Here is a 17,530-nt window from a genome sequence, read left to right on the forward strand (position 1 = left end):
CATGAGCAGGGGTGCATCCCTCATGACCGCCACCTTTCCATTTCCCAGAAACTCATACTGCATGCAGTGGGGTCTCTCCTCCACACTGCCCCCCACCCCGGGTCTCACTTTCCTGTGCCTTCTGCATGTTGGGAAAGGGTCTGGGTGTCACTGCCGCTCGTGCTTAGAGTCCCCAATAAAGCATCCAGGAGGAGCAACTGCTTTTCATTTCTAACCCGTGTCTGTCTACTCAACTTTCATTTCTAAAGTCAGGAACTAGGGGTAGAGGTGTGAGGTTTCAGACCCGGCTCTTCCGGAGAGCAAGCTAGCCTGGCAAGGTGGCAATGTCCTATTGTCCCAGCAGTTGGGAGGCTGAGAAAGGACAGAGTGCAGCCTCACCTACAGCCAAAGCTTTTCACATTGTTACAAGGCCACTTATTTGGGCACAGGAATTCACAGTTTATAGTGTGTGTCCATTTGCTTACATTTGCTCTTGGGGTTGACCAGGGCACATGCCTCCGCCCTAATTTATTTTTCTCTTTCCTTTTTTCTTGTTTCTTTTGATTTTTGAAGACAAGAGTTTCTCTGTGTAGCCTTGACTGTCCTGGACTCACTTTGTAGACCAGGCTGGCCTCAAACGCACAGTGATCCGCCTGCCTCTGCTTCCCAAGTGCGGGGATTAAAGGCGTGTGCCACCACGCCTGGCCCTCCCAACCTGGGGATATAACTTGTTCCAGAGAACACATGTTTTATTTATTTTGCAAAAAAATAAAGTATAAAAATTTGTGTATCTACAACAAGGTTACAAGAAAAATAATAGGGCTGGGGTCGTGGCTCAGTTGGTAGAGTGCTTGCCAAGTATGCATGAAGTCCAGGGTTTGATCCCCTAGAACTGCATAAACTGGGCATGGTGGGCCACACCTGTAATCCTAGCATTTGAGAGGCAGAGAGAGGAGAATCAAGTTCAAGGTCACTCTCAGGTAGTGAGTCTGAGGCCAGCCTGGACAATGTGAGACCTACTGTCAAGAAAAAAGACAAAACAAAAAGATGGGGCTGGAGAGATGGCTTGAAGATTAGAGAACTTGTTTTTCTTACAAGGGACCCAGGTTCAATTCCCAGTACCCACACGGTGGCCCACAATAAATCTACGACTCCACCTGCAGAGGATTGGACATCTCTTCTGACCTCTGTAAGCACTAGGCATGCAAAACATACATACATACACATGAAAATAGCCATGGCCGGGACAGGACAAGGGTGGGATCTGCAGACACAGAAACAGTCTGGCACTGTCCACCCTACTGGGCATCCCATGAATACCCTCTCAGTCCTAATGAATGTTCTGCTCATGAGCAATAACACATGGGTCCTAGTGGGGTGAGCACCCTATGAGAGGGCATGCTCCTCCTCACTCCAAAATGAGGCTCTCGGAGCCCTTCTCTCAGCCTCGTCTCTGGAGGAGGCAGGAGCCTGGATCTACTCACGCTTCCTTCAGTTCCAGCCTTCACAATCCTCCCTCACATACTGTAATACACAAATTAGATCTAAGTGTAATCATTGCCAGCCTCCTATTCAGTCCGCCTCTCTCTCTCCCCTCTCTCTCTCTCTCTCTCTCTCTCTCTCTCTCTCTCTCTCTCTCTCTCTCTCTCTCTCTCTCACACACACACACGAAATGGAAGAAAATCCTACCGGTTTCTGAAACTGATCCCTGGACCTCCACTGATCTTTATCACTTCTCTCTCTCTCCAGTTGGGGTTTATCTGGAAAATGACTCCTTGGTTTTCTGTTGATCTTGTATGGTTAAATACGGAAGTAGTCTCCATATATTATCCTCCATGCCGCCATGGTACAGCAGCCACCCTGAAGTGCCTTTAGCAGTCACTACCAATCTGCCCAGCCAGGAAACAAACCAAGTTTTTGCCTGTCATGCCAATAGTGTAGGTCCAAAATGGATGTCTAGTTCACCGGCACCGTTGATGCACTCCCACCTGGAACTATCATCTCTAAACCACCAAAGCCCATGGGCTCGAGAGATGGCTCAGCAGCTAAGAGCGCTGCTCTTCCAGAGGACCTGAGTTCCATTCCCAGGACCCACACAGCACAGCAGCACACTGTGTGGGTCTAACCACAGTCACGTTTCTTTCGCTGGGCCAGCAAATCTTCAATGAGTGCACAACTGGAAATGGGGCATTCGCAGGCCAGTGCCTGCAGTGGTCAGGGAGGAACACCCGCCAAGAGCACTGTTGCATCTGCGGTGGAGACACTCCACTTAATCAGTCTACATCTAGATGGCAGGTTCTGTAGCGAACGGGGCCATATAAGGAAGGAACCCTAAGTCAGTTTTGATGAGAGGAAAGCCGTGTTATGTCCATTCACAACCTGCAGCTCAGGACCATGGCCAGCCTGTATGTGAGCAATTGGCTGAGCACAAGGGCACCTAGGCAAAGAGAATGCCTAGAACCTCCAAAACGCAGCATCTTGCCCAATGGTCACAGAGGTGTTGTATACAGGACCAGACAGACCATCCTCCCACCCTGCTCGGACTGTCGGAGCGCCATCTGCAGGTCCTCTCCCATGTATGTACTTGCATCCAATCTCCCAGCTCTTACCGTTCTCCTGAGCATCCAGACAAAACACCCACCCCGTGCATAGGTAAGTATTGGGGCTATATTTCTGGACTTCTTCCTCCATCTTGGTAAAGCAGACCTTCTGAGAGGTACTGCTTAGAATTCCCTTTTCCAGAAGCAGCGTCTGCCACCTGCAGTGCCTGCCCTGCCAGGGGATTTCAGTGGGGCTGCAACCATCCACTTCTACTTTAGGCCAGAGCTCTTTCTTCCTCCACCAACTCATGACAAGGAGTGACTCCCCTGCGAGAACTCGGGGAGAATAAGGAAGAGTCAGGAATATTGCAAAATGGACGTATGCCATCTTACTCTCTCCTGATGATAACGTGTTGCTGTCTGAGCAGGTCTGGACGGGCAGACAGGGAGTGGCTGACATCGGTTCATGACGGAGAGCTTGGCTTATATAGTTACTTGGTGCGGTCAGGTGTGCAGTCTCTTCCAGGCCCCAGTGCTCTTCAGAAGCTACCTCTCAAAATGATCAGCGGAGGATGCGACCTTGTGCCAAGTGATTGTGGGACACAGGCATTTTGCTGCTTGAGTCTTCTGGGAGTGCCATAGCGCATGCATACCTCTGAGAACGTAAACACCACTGGATCCGTGGGGTCATGAGGTGAAGCTGGCAGAGCATCTTAAACTGCAACCTGAATCTGCCTTGGGACCCGTTCAAAGCTGGCAGTGCTATGGCTACTCAGCAAGGGTTGGCAGTGCACACAAATGGGTGTGTGCTGCCTCCCAGATCTCAAACCAGGCACAACTATTCTTAGCCTTTTAAGCGGGAACTGGCTTTCACTTGGGAGGGTCTCTGGTAAGAATTTTTTAAACCATTTCACTTCCAGAGAGAAGCAAAGATGACCGTTTGGGAAGTCTAAGATTTAAGCTGGGGAGGGCACTGGTGTGTGTGTGTGTGTGTGTGTGTGTGTGTGTGTGTGTGTGTGTGTGTGTGTGTTTGTGTATGCCTCCTCTAACTGCTGGAGGAAGAGCAGAGCAAAAAACCAAGTGGCTGTGGGCTCAGGACCTCTGGAGGAAGATGAGGAGAATCACCATAAACATGCCCAGTGCACACCCCGGTCAGGCACTATAAACACGACCCAGTCCTTTGCCCTGGGAAGCATGGGAACTGCAGAGCAGCGCAGTACACGGGGCGCAGGGGCAGTAGGGGAGCAGTGACTCACCAGCAGGAGTAGAAGTAGGAGGAGTGTGGTGTTCGCTTTAATTATCAACTTGACACAGCCTACAATCACGGGGGAAGAGAGTCTTGATGAAGGGTTGTCAGGCTGTGACAAGTCTGTTGGGGACTGTCCCTCCCTCCCTTTTTTTCTTTTTCTTATGTGTACAGGTGTTTTGCCAGCATGTGTGTCTGTGCAGCATGGACTTGCCTAGTGCCTGCAGAGGCCAGAACAGGGCATCATATCCTCTGGAATTGGAATCACAGACTGTTGTGAGCTGTCCCGTGTGGGGGGGTGATAGGAGGGGTGGGGTACAGGAGGTGGAGAATTTTGAGTCGTGAGGGTGAATTCTGAGGCATTTTAACAGGAAGGACACAACCCCAGGGAAAAGATCCCTGCTAGCAAGATGAGCGGCACAGACTGCCGTGAGGTCTCCCTCCTCCACACCTTCATTCAGTCCGCGCTGTTGCCTTCATCCGGACCACAGGGGCTGGGGCCTCGCTCAGCACGGCCCTGAGTTCTACCTGTCAAACCTCCAAAACTCTATCCCGATGAGGAACCAGAAGAGTTGGAGGCCCTGGCGGTGAGGATGGCAGAGAGCCGGGCCACAGCCAGGTAACAAAGGTAAAGGACTTCCAGCATGGCTAGCTTCTCTCTCACCTCGCTGACCTGAAACAAAAGCCTGGCAGCTTAAGACCTCTTGGCTTTGTGGTCCTCCTTTCCTGCCAGCAGACCCCTTTTGATGGGCTGGCTCGACAAAGCCAGACCAGGACATGTTGCACCAACAACTGCGGACCAATCAGCATCCTTTCGTCAGACTCCTAAATTAGGAAGGAGATGAAGACCCTTCAGAAACTTAAAAAGGCCCAGCCCTCAGAGGAGACCGGGTGTATGGTTTTCCAAAGCCCATCTCTGCTTTGAAGAAGGCATTTTTCTCCATGTGTCTGGGCCATGAGTGTTTCCTCACCCCGCCCCAACCCACCATAAACATATTTCTCCATCTGCTGAGACTGTCTGCTGTAGGCTGTACTCAAGACTTCACCAGGGCTACCTGCTGGAGATTTTTTTCCTGCTTTTTCATTCTTTAGCTGGCAGAGAAAAGGCATCCGAAAAAGACCCTGGATGATAACAACAAAAAGCCCGGGTTTTTCCGTGTTAGGGTACTAAAGGAGGGCTACAGCTGCGCACATGAGGCCTAAGCATGGCAAGGCCCCATGCAGTTGCAAAGGGGGCTGGGAAGCACAGTCTCTGGTTGGGCAGCCAATTGCAGGAGGGGAAACCCGATTTGGGTGGGAGAGAAGCAGCCTTTCACACAAGCAATGGGGAAGAAGTGCTTGGGAGAACGGGAGAGACCTCCCCTAGGCTGGATGGCTCTGACTCCGGGGAGAGACCTCCCCTAGGCTGGATGGATCTGACTCCGGCGAGAGCCCTCTCCTAGGCTGGATGGCTCTGACTCCGGCCTCAAGGAGAAGGGGAACAGGGAAGCCAAGGCCTTGGGAGGGATGGGTGCTTCATTGGGTCATGACCCACTGTGCCAGAGTTAGGGCCAAGAGCCCTTTCCTTGCCTCGTCTCATTTTGTCTTTGGGAATACCATGAACAAAACCTACATGTTAACAGGCAGTGTCAGTACACCCCAACCTTCTGTGTAGGGTTAGAAGTGTCACAGAAATGGAGAGCAGGGTCCTTGCAGAGGGTACAGCACCACAGGACTGGAGTGTCCCAGGGCCTCTATCACTAAGAGAGATCTGGAGCCAGGGGCACTGCTCTGTTGGTAGTGTGCTACCTAGCTTGTCGGAGACCCTGGACCTAGGACACAATAATGTGGCTGGGGTGGTGCACTCGGGCATGAGGCATGAGGATCAAGAGTTCAAGGTCACTATGGGTGACGTAGTGAGTTCAAAACCAGCCTGAGCTAAATGAGACAGTTGTGGGTGAGAAGGAAGAAGGAAGAGAGAGGAGAGGAGGGAGTCAGAGGGAGGGACAGAGGGAGGGACGGAGAGATGGAGGGAGGAAGAAGGAAGGAAGGGAGAGGAGAGGAGAGGAGGGAGTCAGAGGGAGGGACAAAGGGAGGGATGGAGGGAGAAAGGACGAAAGGGAGAGGAGAGGGTCAGAGGGAGGGAGAGAGGGAGGGACAAAGGGATAGAAGAGGGAGGAAGGGAGAGGAGAGGAGGGAGTCAGAGGGAGGGAGGGAGGGATGAAGGGATGGAGGAAGGAGGAAGGGAGAGGAGAGGAGAAGAGGACAGAGGGATGGAGGGAGGAAGAAGGAAGGAAGGGAGGAAGGGAGAGGAGAGGAGAGGGTCAGAGGGAAGGACAGAAGGAGAAAGGAAGGAAGGGAGGGAGAGGAAAGGAGAGGGTCAGAGGGAGGGAGGGGCAGACGGATGAAGGGAGGGAGGCAGAGTGGGTAGATATGTCCAGCATTCTCCTAAAGGGCTCCTGTTGAGGAAGACAGCAAGGGCTGTGAAAGGCCATATGTTTTTCAGCTCACTGCCAAAGTCGCTGGCTCTGGTATCACAGAAGCCTGTTGGGCACTTCTCTAGCAATCTGAACCCACGGTGCCTCCGTCCTCCCATCTCTGAAATGGAGCTGACAATGAGAGCGCTATTCAGCAAGAACTCTATTTGTTGATAAGTTATCTACCATGAACTTTACACAAAAATCACACGATTTTGTTTCGTCGACGAAGAGACTGAGGTTCAGTACCTAAGTACCAACATTAAAGATTGGATTTGAATTTCATGAGCAGCCTTTGCAACAAAACTGAATTTCCTCCCACTGTAGGTGGACTTTATTCCAGTCCCACTGATAACAGGCCGGTTGGTGAAGGGCGTGAACTGAGCAGGATCTTCACATGTACTCTGTGTTTGGTTGTGGGTACCCTAGTGACCACTTTGGAATGAGCAAGCCCCAGGCAGTTGCTGTCTGTGGTGGTTTGAATGAAAATGGCCCCCAAAGGCCCGGGAGTGGTATTAGGAGATGTGGCCTTGTTGGAGGAAGTGCGTCACTGGGGGTGGGCTTTGAGGTCTCAGAAGCTCAAGGCAGGCCGGGTGGCTCACTCTCTCTTCCTGCTGCCTGCTGATCCAGACATAGAACTCCTGGCTCCTTCTCCAGCACCATGTCTGCCTGCAGGCTGCCATGCTCCCTGCCAGAGGACAGTGGACTAAAGCTCTGAACTGTAAGGCAGCTCCAATTCAATGCTTTTCTTTATAGGAGTTGTTATAGTCAGCCGGGTGTTGTGGCTCGCTCCTGTAATCCCGGCACTCAGAGAGGGAGAGGCAAGTGAATGTCTGTGAGTTCGAGGCCAGTATGGTCTACAAAGTGAGTCCAGGACAACCAAGGCTACACAGAGAAACCTTGTCTCAAAAGAACAACACACACACACAAAAAAAAGAAAAAAAAAAAAAGAAAAGAAAATAAGAAAGAGTTGCTATAGTCATAGTGTCATAGGACAGCAACCTTTCAGTCTGGAAACAGAACAAGACAAGTGTAGCCGGACTGAGCCCTTTGTGTGTCCTACAGATAAGCACACCTGACCTCCAGCCTGAAGTAGCACTCAGCAGAACTACAGTTGGCCGAATTTGATGTCAGTGAAGGAGTTTGTTGAGGTTGGGGATAGTTGTTACCAAGCATCGGTGCGGCAATAGCTGACTTATACAGTGGAGGTGCTGCGCTATGAAGCCACATGTGTTCAGAGCTAAAGCCCTTGCTATTTTTTTCTCTTGGTCAAGGTATCAAGGAACCAGAGGTGAGATGACACAGCCAAACGTCAGGTGCTGGGGCTGGAGATGGCTTAGCGGTTAAGGGAAGACAGTGCTCTTACAGAGGAACCACGTTCAGTGCCCAGCACCTGTGTAACTCTAGCTCCAGGGTACTACCTTTGCTCTTAGATACTAAGATCTAACCCAGGCAGTTCCCTGGTGCCCTACCCTCTCACCTCCTAGGCATGCAGACTCTCAGGAGTATGTATACTGGGTGGCCGAACCTGGCAGAGAAGGCAGCCAGGGAGGGGCAGCAGCTTTTGGAGAGAAGGTTCACAGCCCTGTGCCCCAAGTGAGCTGCTGGAGGTCAGTGTCAGGCAGCCGTCAGCTCCCTGTAGCTGTCAGCACCTTCAATATGGCCCTGCTTGGTTACTTGTCATTCACTGACTGAGGAACACTCTTCTCTGGATGGGCCATGAACTTTTAGGGGTCACTCATTCCACTAGCTGCCCAGCTGGTAGCACTCACAGAAGGCAAGTCTGTGCCCCCTGACTTAATGCTCTGTTCCCTGTGCCTGGCAGATTTCAGCACACCGGGGCCCCTTTCCTTCCAGCCCATGGCTTCTGGGTGAAACTGTTAACCCAGCTTGAACTCCAGAAACAGGCTTAGGGGTTCACCTGGCCAAGGACGCCCAGCCCAGCCCGTCTGCCTTCACAGTCAAGACTATATACACCATTCATCCTTTGTGGTGACTGCGCTCAATTATTAGTAAGGAGCTACAATCATGTATGTGACCAATTAGCATCTGAGTTCTTGACATTTTTGCAGGCAGCTGTCATGAAGTCTCCCTGTATTTCACAGCATAACCCCTAGTTAGATCTGCATGTGTTAAGTGTGACTACTACCAAGTCATCACCTGCCAGGTGGTGCTGGTCAGCTGCCTTTTTCCTACAGCAGGAGAGTGCCTGAGCTCTGCCATGAGTATTCAGCACTAAAACGTCCCAGACACTCCCTAGAGGTTTCGAGAACAATCCCCGTGGTGCCTAAGCTGGGAAATAGGTTTGCTTCCCTGTGCTGAGAAAGCCTACATGGGCCCAAGTGCTCTGGTCGGAACTCATCCAGATGTCCACAGAGAGGAAAAAAAACAAACAAAAACAAAAGAGGTGGGCGGTGAACAGCTGCAAGCCCAAAGATTTCTCCCCGCCACTCACTGGGCAGTCAGCTGCCACTCGACCCAAGTGGGGGTTTCTTTTCACACTGTTTCCTAAAATAAGTCAGAACCAGCTCAGGAAGAGCTTTTCACCAAGCAAAACTGAGGAAGGGAGAGTAGAGCCGATCCCAGGGTTCAAGTTGACAGACAGACAGACTAGCAGAAAAAGCGGTGGTGCGCTCTGCCCAAGCCAGGCATCCTAACAGCAGCCCAGAGCCGTTTGAATGAAAGCAAGGCTCCACCAACCACCTCCTCTAAGGCTTTCCTCAGTCTCCAGGGCTTTTTGAAGGAGAAGAAAGGGAAGCGCCCTCCCCTGAACAGAAGTCACAGGACTATCTGCCATGGCTTTGGGTGTGCCACCCCTGCCTTGGCCTTCCTTTCCTACAGGAGGGGTTGAACTGTTCTTCATCCTTTCAGATCAAAAGGAGCGTTACCTTCTACGAATGCGTTTCTAGATCACCAGGGTAGAAGGTCCTCTGCTCGGTGTGCCCAGGTCCTAACCTTGCCCACTCAGCAGGGACACCTGATGGCACTAAGAGACCTGCTCCTCACTCAGCTTTAGCTAGGAAGGGGACGGCTGAGTCCAAACCCCTGAGTTGAAGATGACCCGCCTGTATCTAGCTTGCAGCAGAATTTAGAGCTGGCTGCTACTGCAGGACCAAATAGCGTGAGAAGATTCTAATCTCGGATCCAATGTGCTTTCGACACACATACACTGCCTAGCTGTGCCAAGGAGGTCAGGCTGACCGTGAGTGGGTGCAAAGACACAAAAAGCTATTTTGTGTGCAGAGGGTTCCAGAACTGCAAAGTGACCTTATGCCAGTAGGCTGTCACTGCCCTTCAGCATTCTGTCTGTGAGGCCTACCTCTGTCCTTTTGCCAAGGGAACAACTCCCAGGCCTGGCTAACCCAGACCTCAGGAGCCAACGGCAGGGAAAAGAGTAAAGCAAGCTTAAAAAAAAAAAAAAAAAAAAAAAAAAAAAAAAAACCTGTACTTAGGACAGAGGACTTAGGCGAAACAGCCAGAGAAACTCCAGCTATGAAATGCCTCCTACGAGAGCAACTTACGAAAGGATCAGAAAGCAGCCTTGAGTCTAACCAGGCGAGATGGCTCAGTGAGTAAAAGCTTTTGCTGTCAAGCCTAGAGGACTAGGCTTGATCCTCAAGGTCCACATAGCAGAAGGGAACCAATGCCACCAAGTCATCCTCTGACCTCCACATGTAGATTATGGCACACGTGTACAAATACATGACTTATACACACAACAATAATAAATAGTTTTTAAAATAGGATCAACAAGATAGCTCCTTGGGGAAGGGACCTGTTACCTGAGTTTGACCTGAAAGTTCTACATGGTAGGAGAGAATTACCTCATGCAAGCTGTCCTTCGATCTTCACATGTGTGCCATGGTGTGTATGCATGTACACACACACACACACACACACACACACACACACACTTAATTTAAAAGTTAAAAAGATCAAATTAAAAACAAATACAGAAAGAAGCAGAGCAAACTCTGGAATGTGGCATTCCATTATCTGCAGTGTACTTTAATGTGCTTGTTTACACATGGGCTCTCTGTGTACATAATAGTGGCATGAGCCATTCTCTAAATACAATCTGGTACCCAGACAGTGACAGATGCACATGGAAGCTAGTGAGCAAACCTCCACACAGGGAAGCAAAATAGCATGGCATGACTGGTCAGATGCTCCCAAAGCCTCATGTTTAACACCCAGGGACAACAGACACCTTGAGAGATGGCATGAGACTATTTCAATGGGAGATCAAGGCTTTGAGTGTTTCCTCCAAAGATACTGGCTCCTCTGCTTTCTCTAGAGGAGCCAGAACATTCTAAATGCTGACAAGAGAAAGATGGGGAGAAAAATTGTCTATGTAGCATACATGCTCAGCATCTTACATGTCATCCCCTTTAAGTGCTAAAAGAATTGGCTCCACTTTACAGGCAAGGCGGCAAGGCTTGCGCACTGGCCAGGTGGTTTGAGAGTGATGGTGACACTCTGACCTGCATCTCGTGGCTGCCCGAGCTCACTCACTCATCCATGCCACACTTCCTCACACAGGAGGGAAGGCATGCTTGAGAATCAAGGGCTATGAGGGACTTAGGGTGTAGCTCAGGAACAGAGGGATTCCCCAGCACATACAAAACCCTGGGTTCCATCCTAAGCACAAGTGATCGATTTTATCTAATACGTAGAGGATGCTGAGCAACTCAGAGTGCCCAGGTGTAGTCAGTTGAATGTTAAAACTGGTCAGGCCATGTGAGGAAAATGCCTGGAGCCTCCATGTGACAATGGAGCGTCCGGATGCATCCTGTCAGCTCCCTTCTGTTATGAACATGAAGCTTGGGACTTTATCTGGTAACCAGCTCTATCATCTTCTCCAGGCCCATTCCTACCTGGGGAGATGGGTGGAAACTCCCAGAAGGCCACTGTCAACTCACCAAAACATATGGTGATACTGCCTGCCTTTCCTCCCCTTTGGTGACAACACCTCACATCTTACATTGTAATTGGTCAAGCTGACCTGTAGCTCAACAGGATATAAAACTTGGATTTTAAATAGATTTTTAAAAAATTACTTAGGAGCCAGATGTGGTGGCTTTAACCTTAGTGTACTTTAATCCCAGCACCCAGGAGACAGGGGCAGGTGGATTTCTGTGAGTCTGAGACCAACCTGTTCCATAGAGAGTTCCAGACTAGCCAGGGCTGCATAGTAAGACCCTGACTCAAAACATTAAATTAAATTTAAAACATTAAATTAAAATAACAAGAAAGAAGTTACTCTTAATTTACTAAGCGCCTAACCTGAGTGTGAGTTAGGCCAGTCAGTTAGCTTATCAGTTAACAACATTAGCCAGATCTACTGGGGAAGAGGCAGCAAAGCAGCTTCAAGGACCATCATCCAAAAGGCCGAAGGAGATCACCTGGGAGGGGAAAGTGGCCTTCTTATCAGAAACTGGAAGCCTGCCACATGGGACACCAGTGACAAGACTTCTTACCCTAGCAGTCACAGTGAAGGACACATAATCAATTACACGGCTGGAAACCAGGAAGTGCTGCAAAGAAAGACTGTCACAAGTATGAAATGCTGCCATTCCAGGGTTGTTCTGTTGGTGCAATGAGGATGAGGAGGCGGGGCCAAAGTCTCACCACTATGTAATGTGGATACCTGTGCATGGCAACGGTGTGTGATATGGGTGGCTTTGCATGCCGGATGGCTTCCTGCATCGGAGGGAGCCATTTTATTTCACGTCGAAATTATCATAATCTCCAGAGGTTAAAAATCCCTTGGGCTGTTGGACTTGTCATATGATCTTATTGAGGTCTCTAAACCCAATTCTGAAATCCTCAGTACAAACAAGCACTTGACAGAATTCCTGTCCCAGCTTCAAACCCACCAAATAACAAAAGTGCCCGGATGCCAGATTTCTTTGTTTCTTTCTTTCCTTCTTTCTTGCTTTTTCGAATCAGGGTCTCACTATGCAGCCCTGGCTCCCCTCAAACTCACGGAGATCCACCTGCCTCTGCCTCTGCCTCTGCCTCCCTAGTGCTGGGATTAAAGGTGTTCAGCACCATGCCCCACGGCTCCAGTTTTATTCCTATAGAGAGAACAATCCTATGAGGTGGAATTTAATACAATAAGCCAAGAATTTGGTTTATAAAGTTAGTGTTCTAACAAAACAAAACAAAATAAAACAGACCCTCAAAACAATTCTCACATGCCAAAGTGCAGTACTGGGACACTGTCAACAAAGAATAAATGTCATAGTGATGATTAAAAACCAAACAGCACCCACTCCAGAGAGAAGAGGGGGAAATGGGGTTACCTGTTACTGCACCCAAAACCAACACATAATGATACACAGTGTGAACAGAAAAATCTTACTGTTTACTACATAAAAATCATCCAGGTAGCCAGGCGTGGTGGCACACGCCTTTAATTCCAGCAGTTGGGAGGCAGAGGCAAGAGGACCTCATGAGTTTGAAGCTATCCTTGTCCACAAAGTGAGTTCCAGAATAGCTACACAGAGAAATGCTGTCTTGAAAAACAAAATAACAAAATCATCCAGGCTGTGGGGGGTGGGGTGGGGGTGGGGCTGTTGGGAACTGATCAGGCCAGGTGCAACCGTCAATCTCTTGCTACCACCAGACCGGGTCTTTTAGGCATTGAGGTGTTTAATAATAATAATTTAAAAAAAACCTGCCAGCTGGGCAGGGTGGCACACGCCTGTAATCCCAGCACTGGGGAGGCAGAAGCAGGAGGATCTCTGTGAGTTCAAGGCCTGGTCTACAAAGGGAGTCCACGATAGGCAGGGCTACACAAAGAAACCCTGTATCAAAAAAAAAAAAAAAAAAGAAAAAAGAAAAAAGAAAAGTAAAAAAAAAAAAAAAAAAAAGAAAAAAGAAAAAAAGAAAAAGAAAAGAAAGAAAAAAGAGCTTGCCAGAGATAATGCTTATCTCAGGATCCACCATGGGGAAACACTGTTAAAAGAACAGCATTAACATGGCCACTAAACTCTAAACAAACTGTGAGCCAGGGAGACAACAGCAGAGGGAGTCCTGAAGCTCTGGTTTCCCCTTGACCCACTCAGCGAGGCTGCCTCCTGTCTCTCTGCCGAGACTTACCTCTCCCTCTGGGAATGGATTAAGGGCATGACTCGCCAGAGATGAGATCTGACAGGAATGGCACTGCTGGCGACATGGTGGCACCACCAGCAGCAGAGTCTGAGGACTAAACTTGTTTCCGAGACTCCACCTACCTCCAAAGGTCCTCTCTGAAGTGGGACCTACAACTCAGCCAGTCACTGGACAAAGTAGGTGGAAAAATCTAGCAGCTAGCCATTGTCCTCCTGTCCCTCTTTCCTCCTCTTTTATTTCTTGTAAGTATCTCGTTTCAGAGTCAAAGTAGAGGTCTGGGGAGGGAGGCCTGGAGAGAAAGACTTCAGATACCAATACCCGTATGTCCCATACCAGCCCAGCAGACCAAACATGGTGCCGAACACTTTCTGACTCAAGTCATGGAAATAAACAGCTGTGCACAAAAACATCCATATCCATACGAAGGTCAGGAAGCCCAGGGCGACAACCAGGGTGGTGATGACAGTGTGGAGGTGGTGGCTGCGGTCCGTCTTCACCTCATGCAACACAGCCATCTCCTCCACGATCATGAGAGCACAGAAGGTCAGTAGGAAAGAGTGGCCTGAGATGTCAAAGCCATGCCAGAAGCCCCCTTCCCGGTGGCATTGCTGTTTGCTCTGATGCTCCTGTCTGATGCCCTCCAGGGCTGGGGACTGGTAGCAGCTGCCGGTGTAATGCTCAATGCTGGAGAAGAGGGAGGTGCAGGTATACCAGATGGCCGTGCCCACGAGCAGGGTGCTCAGCCGACGCAGGACCTGGCTGGTCTTGCCCGTCAGGTGGTAGTTGGTGAGGGCAATGAAAGGCAGGAGAAGACAGACTGTCCAGGCCCAGGCCACCTTAACAAAATACCTGACAGAAGAGGAAACTGCAGGTGAAGGAGAGACATGGCAGAAAGGAGCAGTGCCACCGTGCCTCAGCTAGCTAAGGTCCCAAGGGAAGCTAAGTGAAATCGATAAAGGCTGCCCATCCAAATAGCTACCGTGTTTGATTCTTCAATACATGCTTACACATGCTTTATTCCCTACGTACTAAGCCTACTTAATGTGTGACACTGAGCCATAGAGATGTCATGCCCAACTGGAGGTCATAGTGGCAGACTGAGGTTCAAATCCAGGGCCTGAAATTTTCCAGGTGCGCTATTTGCTCAGGAAAGCGATAACTGAGCGTCTATCAGATGTGAGGTGGATTCATGCACATTCTCTTCCACAGCACATTAGCTATTAGCTGAGGATGAAGGGGTCATTTTTTAAAGTATAGCCCAGGCTGGCCTCAGGCTGCCTATGTAGCCAAGGATAGGCTTCAACTATGGATCCTCCTGCCTCCGCCTCCCAGGTAACGCCATCCCAGGTACCACATCCAGTTTCATGTTGGGGATCAAACCTTTATGCATGCTAGGAAAGCATTCCAGCAACTGAGTCGCATCCCTGGCCCTCATTTATCCCATTTTTTTATTTTTTATTTTTTTGTTGTTGTTTTGGTTTGATTTTAGTTTTTCGAGACAGGGTTTCTCTGTGTAGCCTTGGCTGTCCTGGACTCACTTTGTAGACCAGGCTGGCCTCAAACTCACAGCGATCCGCCTGCCTCTGCCTCCTGAGTGCTGGGATTAAAGGTGTGCGCCACCACCGCCTGGCCATTTATCCCATTTTACATGACCCTGGGGGCTCAGACAACCGAATACTTTGCCAAGGCTACACACTCAACAGCAAACGCAGATTGAGCCACACTTTGCCCAGCCCCAAAGCCCATGCCTTTTCTACCACACCAGTGTTCTTTCCTACAAGGCTGCTAAGTCTTAGAAGAATGAGCTTTACTTCAACCTACAAGACCAGGGTTCAAATCCCGACTCTGACTATTTATTGCTATATCTTCAGGCCTCAGTTCCCTCAGCTGGGAAAGCTGAGGGCACCGAGCGGTTCCTAAAATCTCTTCCAGATGAAATGAGTCACTGCCAGTTCCCTCCCATTAACCAGCGTCAGGTCTTGGAACAAAACATGAGAATCCATGGCTACCCCTAAACAACAGAGGCTGGCATGCCAGGCTGCTGGGCTCCTGGCTCATCAGGCCACATAAAGCAACACCTACCATGTCTGCCTCCCCTGTGCCCATGGCTGACCTGGCAGGGAGGGGCAGAAAACGCACACAAAAGAGATCTGAACCGGGCGTGGTGGCGCACGCCTTTAATTCCAGCATTCGGGAGGTAGAGGTAGGCGGATCGCTGTGAGTTCGAGGCCAGCCTGGTCTACAATGTGAGTCCAGGACAGCCAAGGCTACACAGAGAAACCCTGTCAAGAGAGGGGGGGGAGAAGGGGGGGAATCTGAGGCAACTACCACCTCACACTCTATCGTCAGCCCAGCCACTAAGAGCAGGAAAGGAGGAAGGTGGGCCAAGGTCAGAATGCCTCTTCCCTAGGTTCTAGTAGTTTCTCAGATACCACTAAAGAGCCTGTCACTAAAACCTTCACGGGCATTCGTAAGGAAAGCCTTGTCAAAGCCAAGGTCTGCCAGAAACCTGACCCAGCTGCCAAAAAGAGAAAAGAAAACAGGGTTTTAAGAAGCTAACAATAGTTTGGTAGACTCTTGGCATGTGGGAGACAATAGTCTGAAGCATTAAGTTCACACGAAGGGAGCAATTTCATTTTCCAAATTGCCTATGTTGCTGCAGGGGTGTTTTGTGTAATAAGGGACTAGGGGAAAAGTGGGTGGAGTTAGAGATAAGTCCCAAAGAGGTCCGCTGGGGTTGCTTTCCTGGGCAACTGCCATGCACTTTAGAGGACTGGGAAAGTTCAAGGAGATCCAGAGGAAAGGTCACTAACACGAAAGGCTTCCCTGCTTCTACCAACATAGGGCCAGGAGGGAAAAGCTCTCCTGGGTGCTCGGTGGGTCTAGAGGTGGTATTTAAGACAATGGTGGGATTTTTGCCAGAGGAGTTAGGAGAGCGGTGTCTTATAAGCCGGCAGGAGGGAGGGAGGTGACAGCTCCCCAAACAGGAGAGGGGCGAGCACCTAACGCTGGGAGTGGGGAGTAGAAGCTCCAATGCACCCCATATAAATTGTCACTTATAATCCACCCCGTCACTGACCCGCCCGAGAGCCCAGCCCTCCTATCGGAATCCTCAAATGCTAGGTGTCACTCATTTTCCCAGGGTCCCCGCGTCCGCGCGGCCCTCCTATCGGAATCCTCAAAATGCTAGGTGTCACTCGCTTTCCCAGGGTCCCCGCGTCGCGGCACGTTCGCGAACGCGGCTGTCAAGACGGGACTCCCTCCTGATGACTCGCCCACCCCGGCAGCGAACTGGGGCGCGGGGACCGGGAGCCTAAGGGCACTCACACGTTAAGGACGTTGTGCTTGTTGCTGAGGTAGGACTCGGGCAGCGGAGACAGCTCCTTGAGGAGCGAGCCCATAAACATGGCAGCGATCAGCGACCAGGGCAGGTAGCGCCGCGTCGCTGCCCTCACCAGCGTCCCACGGAGAAACCACGCGCAGCGCTCCAGATGCTCCATGCCGGACCTTCTCGGCCACCGTCCGCTTCCCTCCCAGAGCCCTCCCGGCCACCGTCTCGCCCTTCGTCCGAGCTGGTACTACCACCTCCCTCCGGGCGCATGCGCGCTTCTGGCAAGCCCCGCCCCCTAAGGGACACGAGCTCCCTCTAGTGGCCGTCGTGGCTCCTACAGACTGCAGGTCTGCATCTACCTGCACCGCTCTTTCCTCCCTAACCTGAGCGCCCCCAGGCTACATGCTTTGAGTACTGCAGGCTGCGCTTTGCCTAGGCAAGCTGCTCCCTTCAAAGTTTGTGGGATTCTTGCTTTACTTATCTGCAAAATACAAAGGAGAGATCCACCTTTCTTAAGAGCTAGGTTGGGAGTTTCTTATGTTGGCTCAGATATAGGCTTCTGAGACGATTTTTTTTTCTGAGACAGAGTTTCTCTGTGTAGCCTTGGCTGTCCTGGACTCACTTTGTAGGCCAGGCTGGCCTCAAACTCACAGAGATCCTCTTGCTTCTGCCTCCCGAGCGCTGGGATTACAGGCATGTGCCACCTCGCCTGGCATCAGAGATGAATTTTATTGGGAAGTAATTCCATAAAATAATTACTACATTTAAATTTTATTTGTGTTTGTTTTGTTTTGAGACAGGGTTTCTCTGTGGAGTTCTGGCTGACTTGGAACTCCCTCCGTAGACCAGGAAAGCCTGT

At 50.3% G+C, this 17,530-nt stretch overlaps 1 protein-coding gene across 1 annotated transcript; it reads right to left on the minus strand.

Moving 5' to 3' along the window:
- Positions 1 to 13,475: 13,475 nt before the first annotated feature.
- Positions 13,476 to 16,932, minus strand: Fitm2 (fat storage inducing transmembrane protein 2). The gene is made up of 2 exons (XM_051143747.1): positions 16,668 to 16,932; positions 13,476 to 14,189 (listed from the first exon to the last, which is right to left on the minus strand). The coding sequence occupies exons 1-2, from the start codon at positions 16,838 to 16,840 to the stop codon at positions 13,574 to 13,576; spliced, it is 789 nt and encodes a 262-aa protein (XP_050999704.1). The 5' UTR covers positions 16,841 to 16,932; the 3' UTR covers positions 13,476 to 13,573.
- Between the last annotated feature and the right edge of the window lie 598 nt (positions 16,933 to 17,530).

This window comes from Acomys russatus, chromosome 4, assembly GCF_903995435.1.
Source record: "Acomys russatus chromosome 4, mAcoRus1.1, whole genome shotgun sequence".
Lineage (NCBI taxonomy): Eukaryota > Metazoa > Chordata > Mammalia > Rodentia > Muridae > Acomys > Acomys russatus.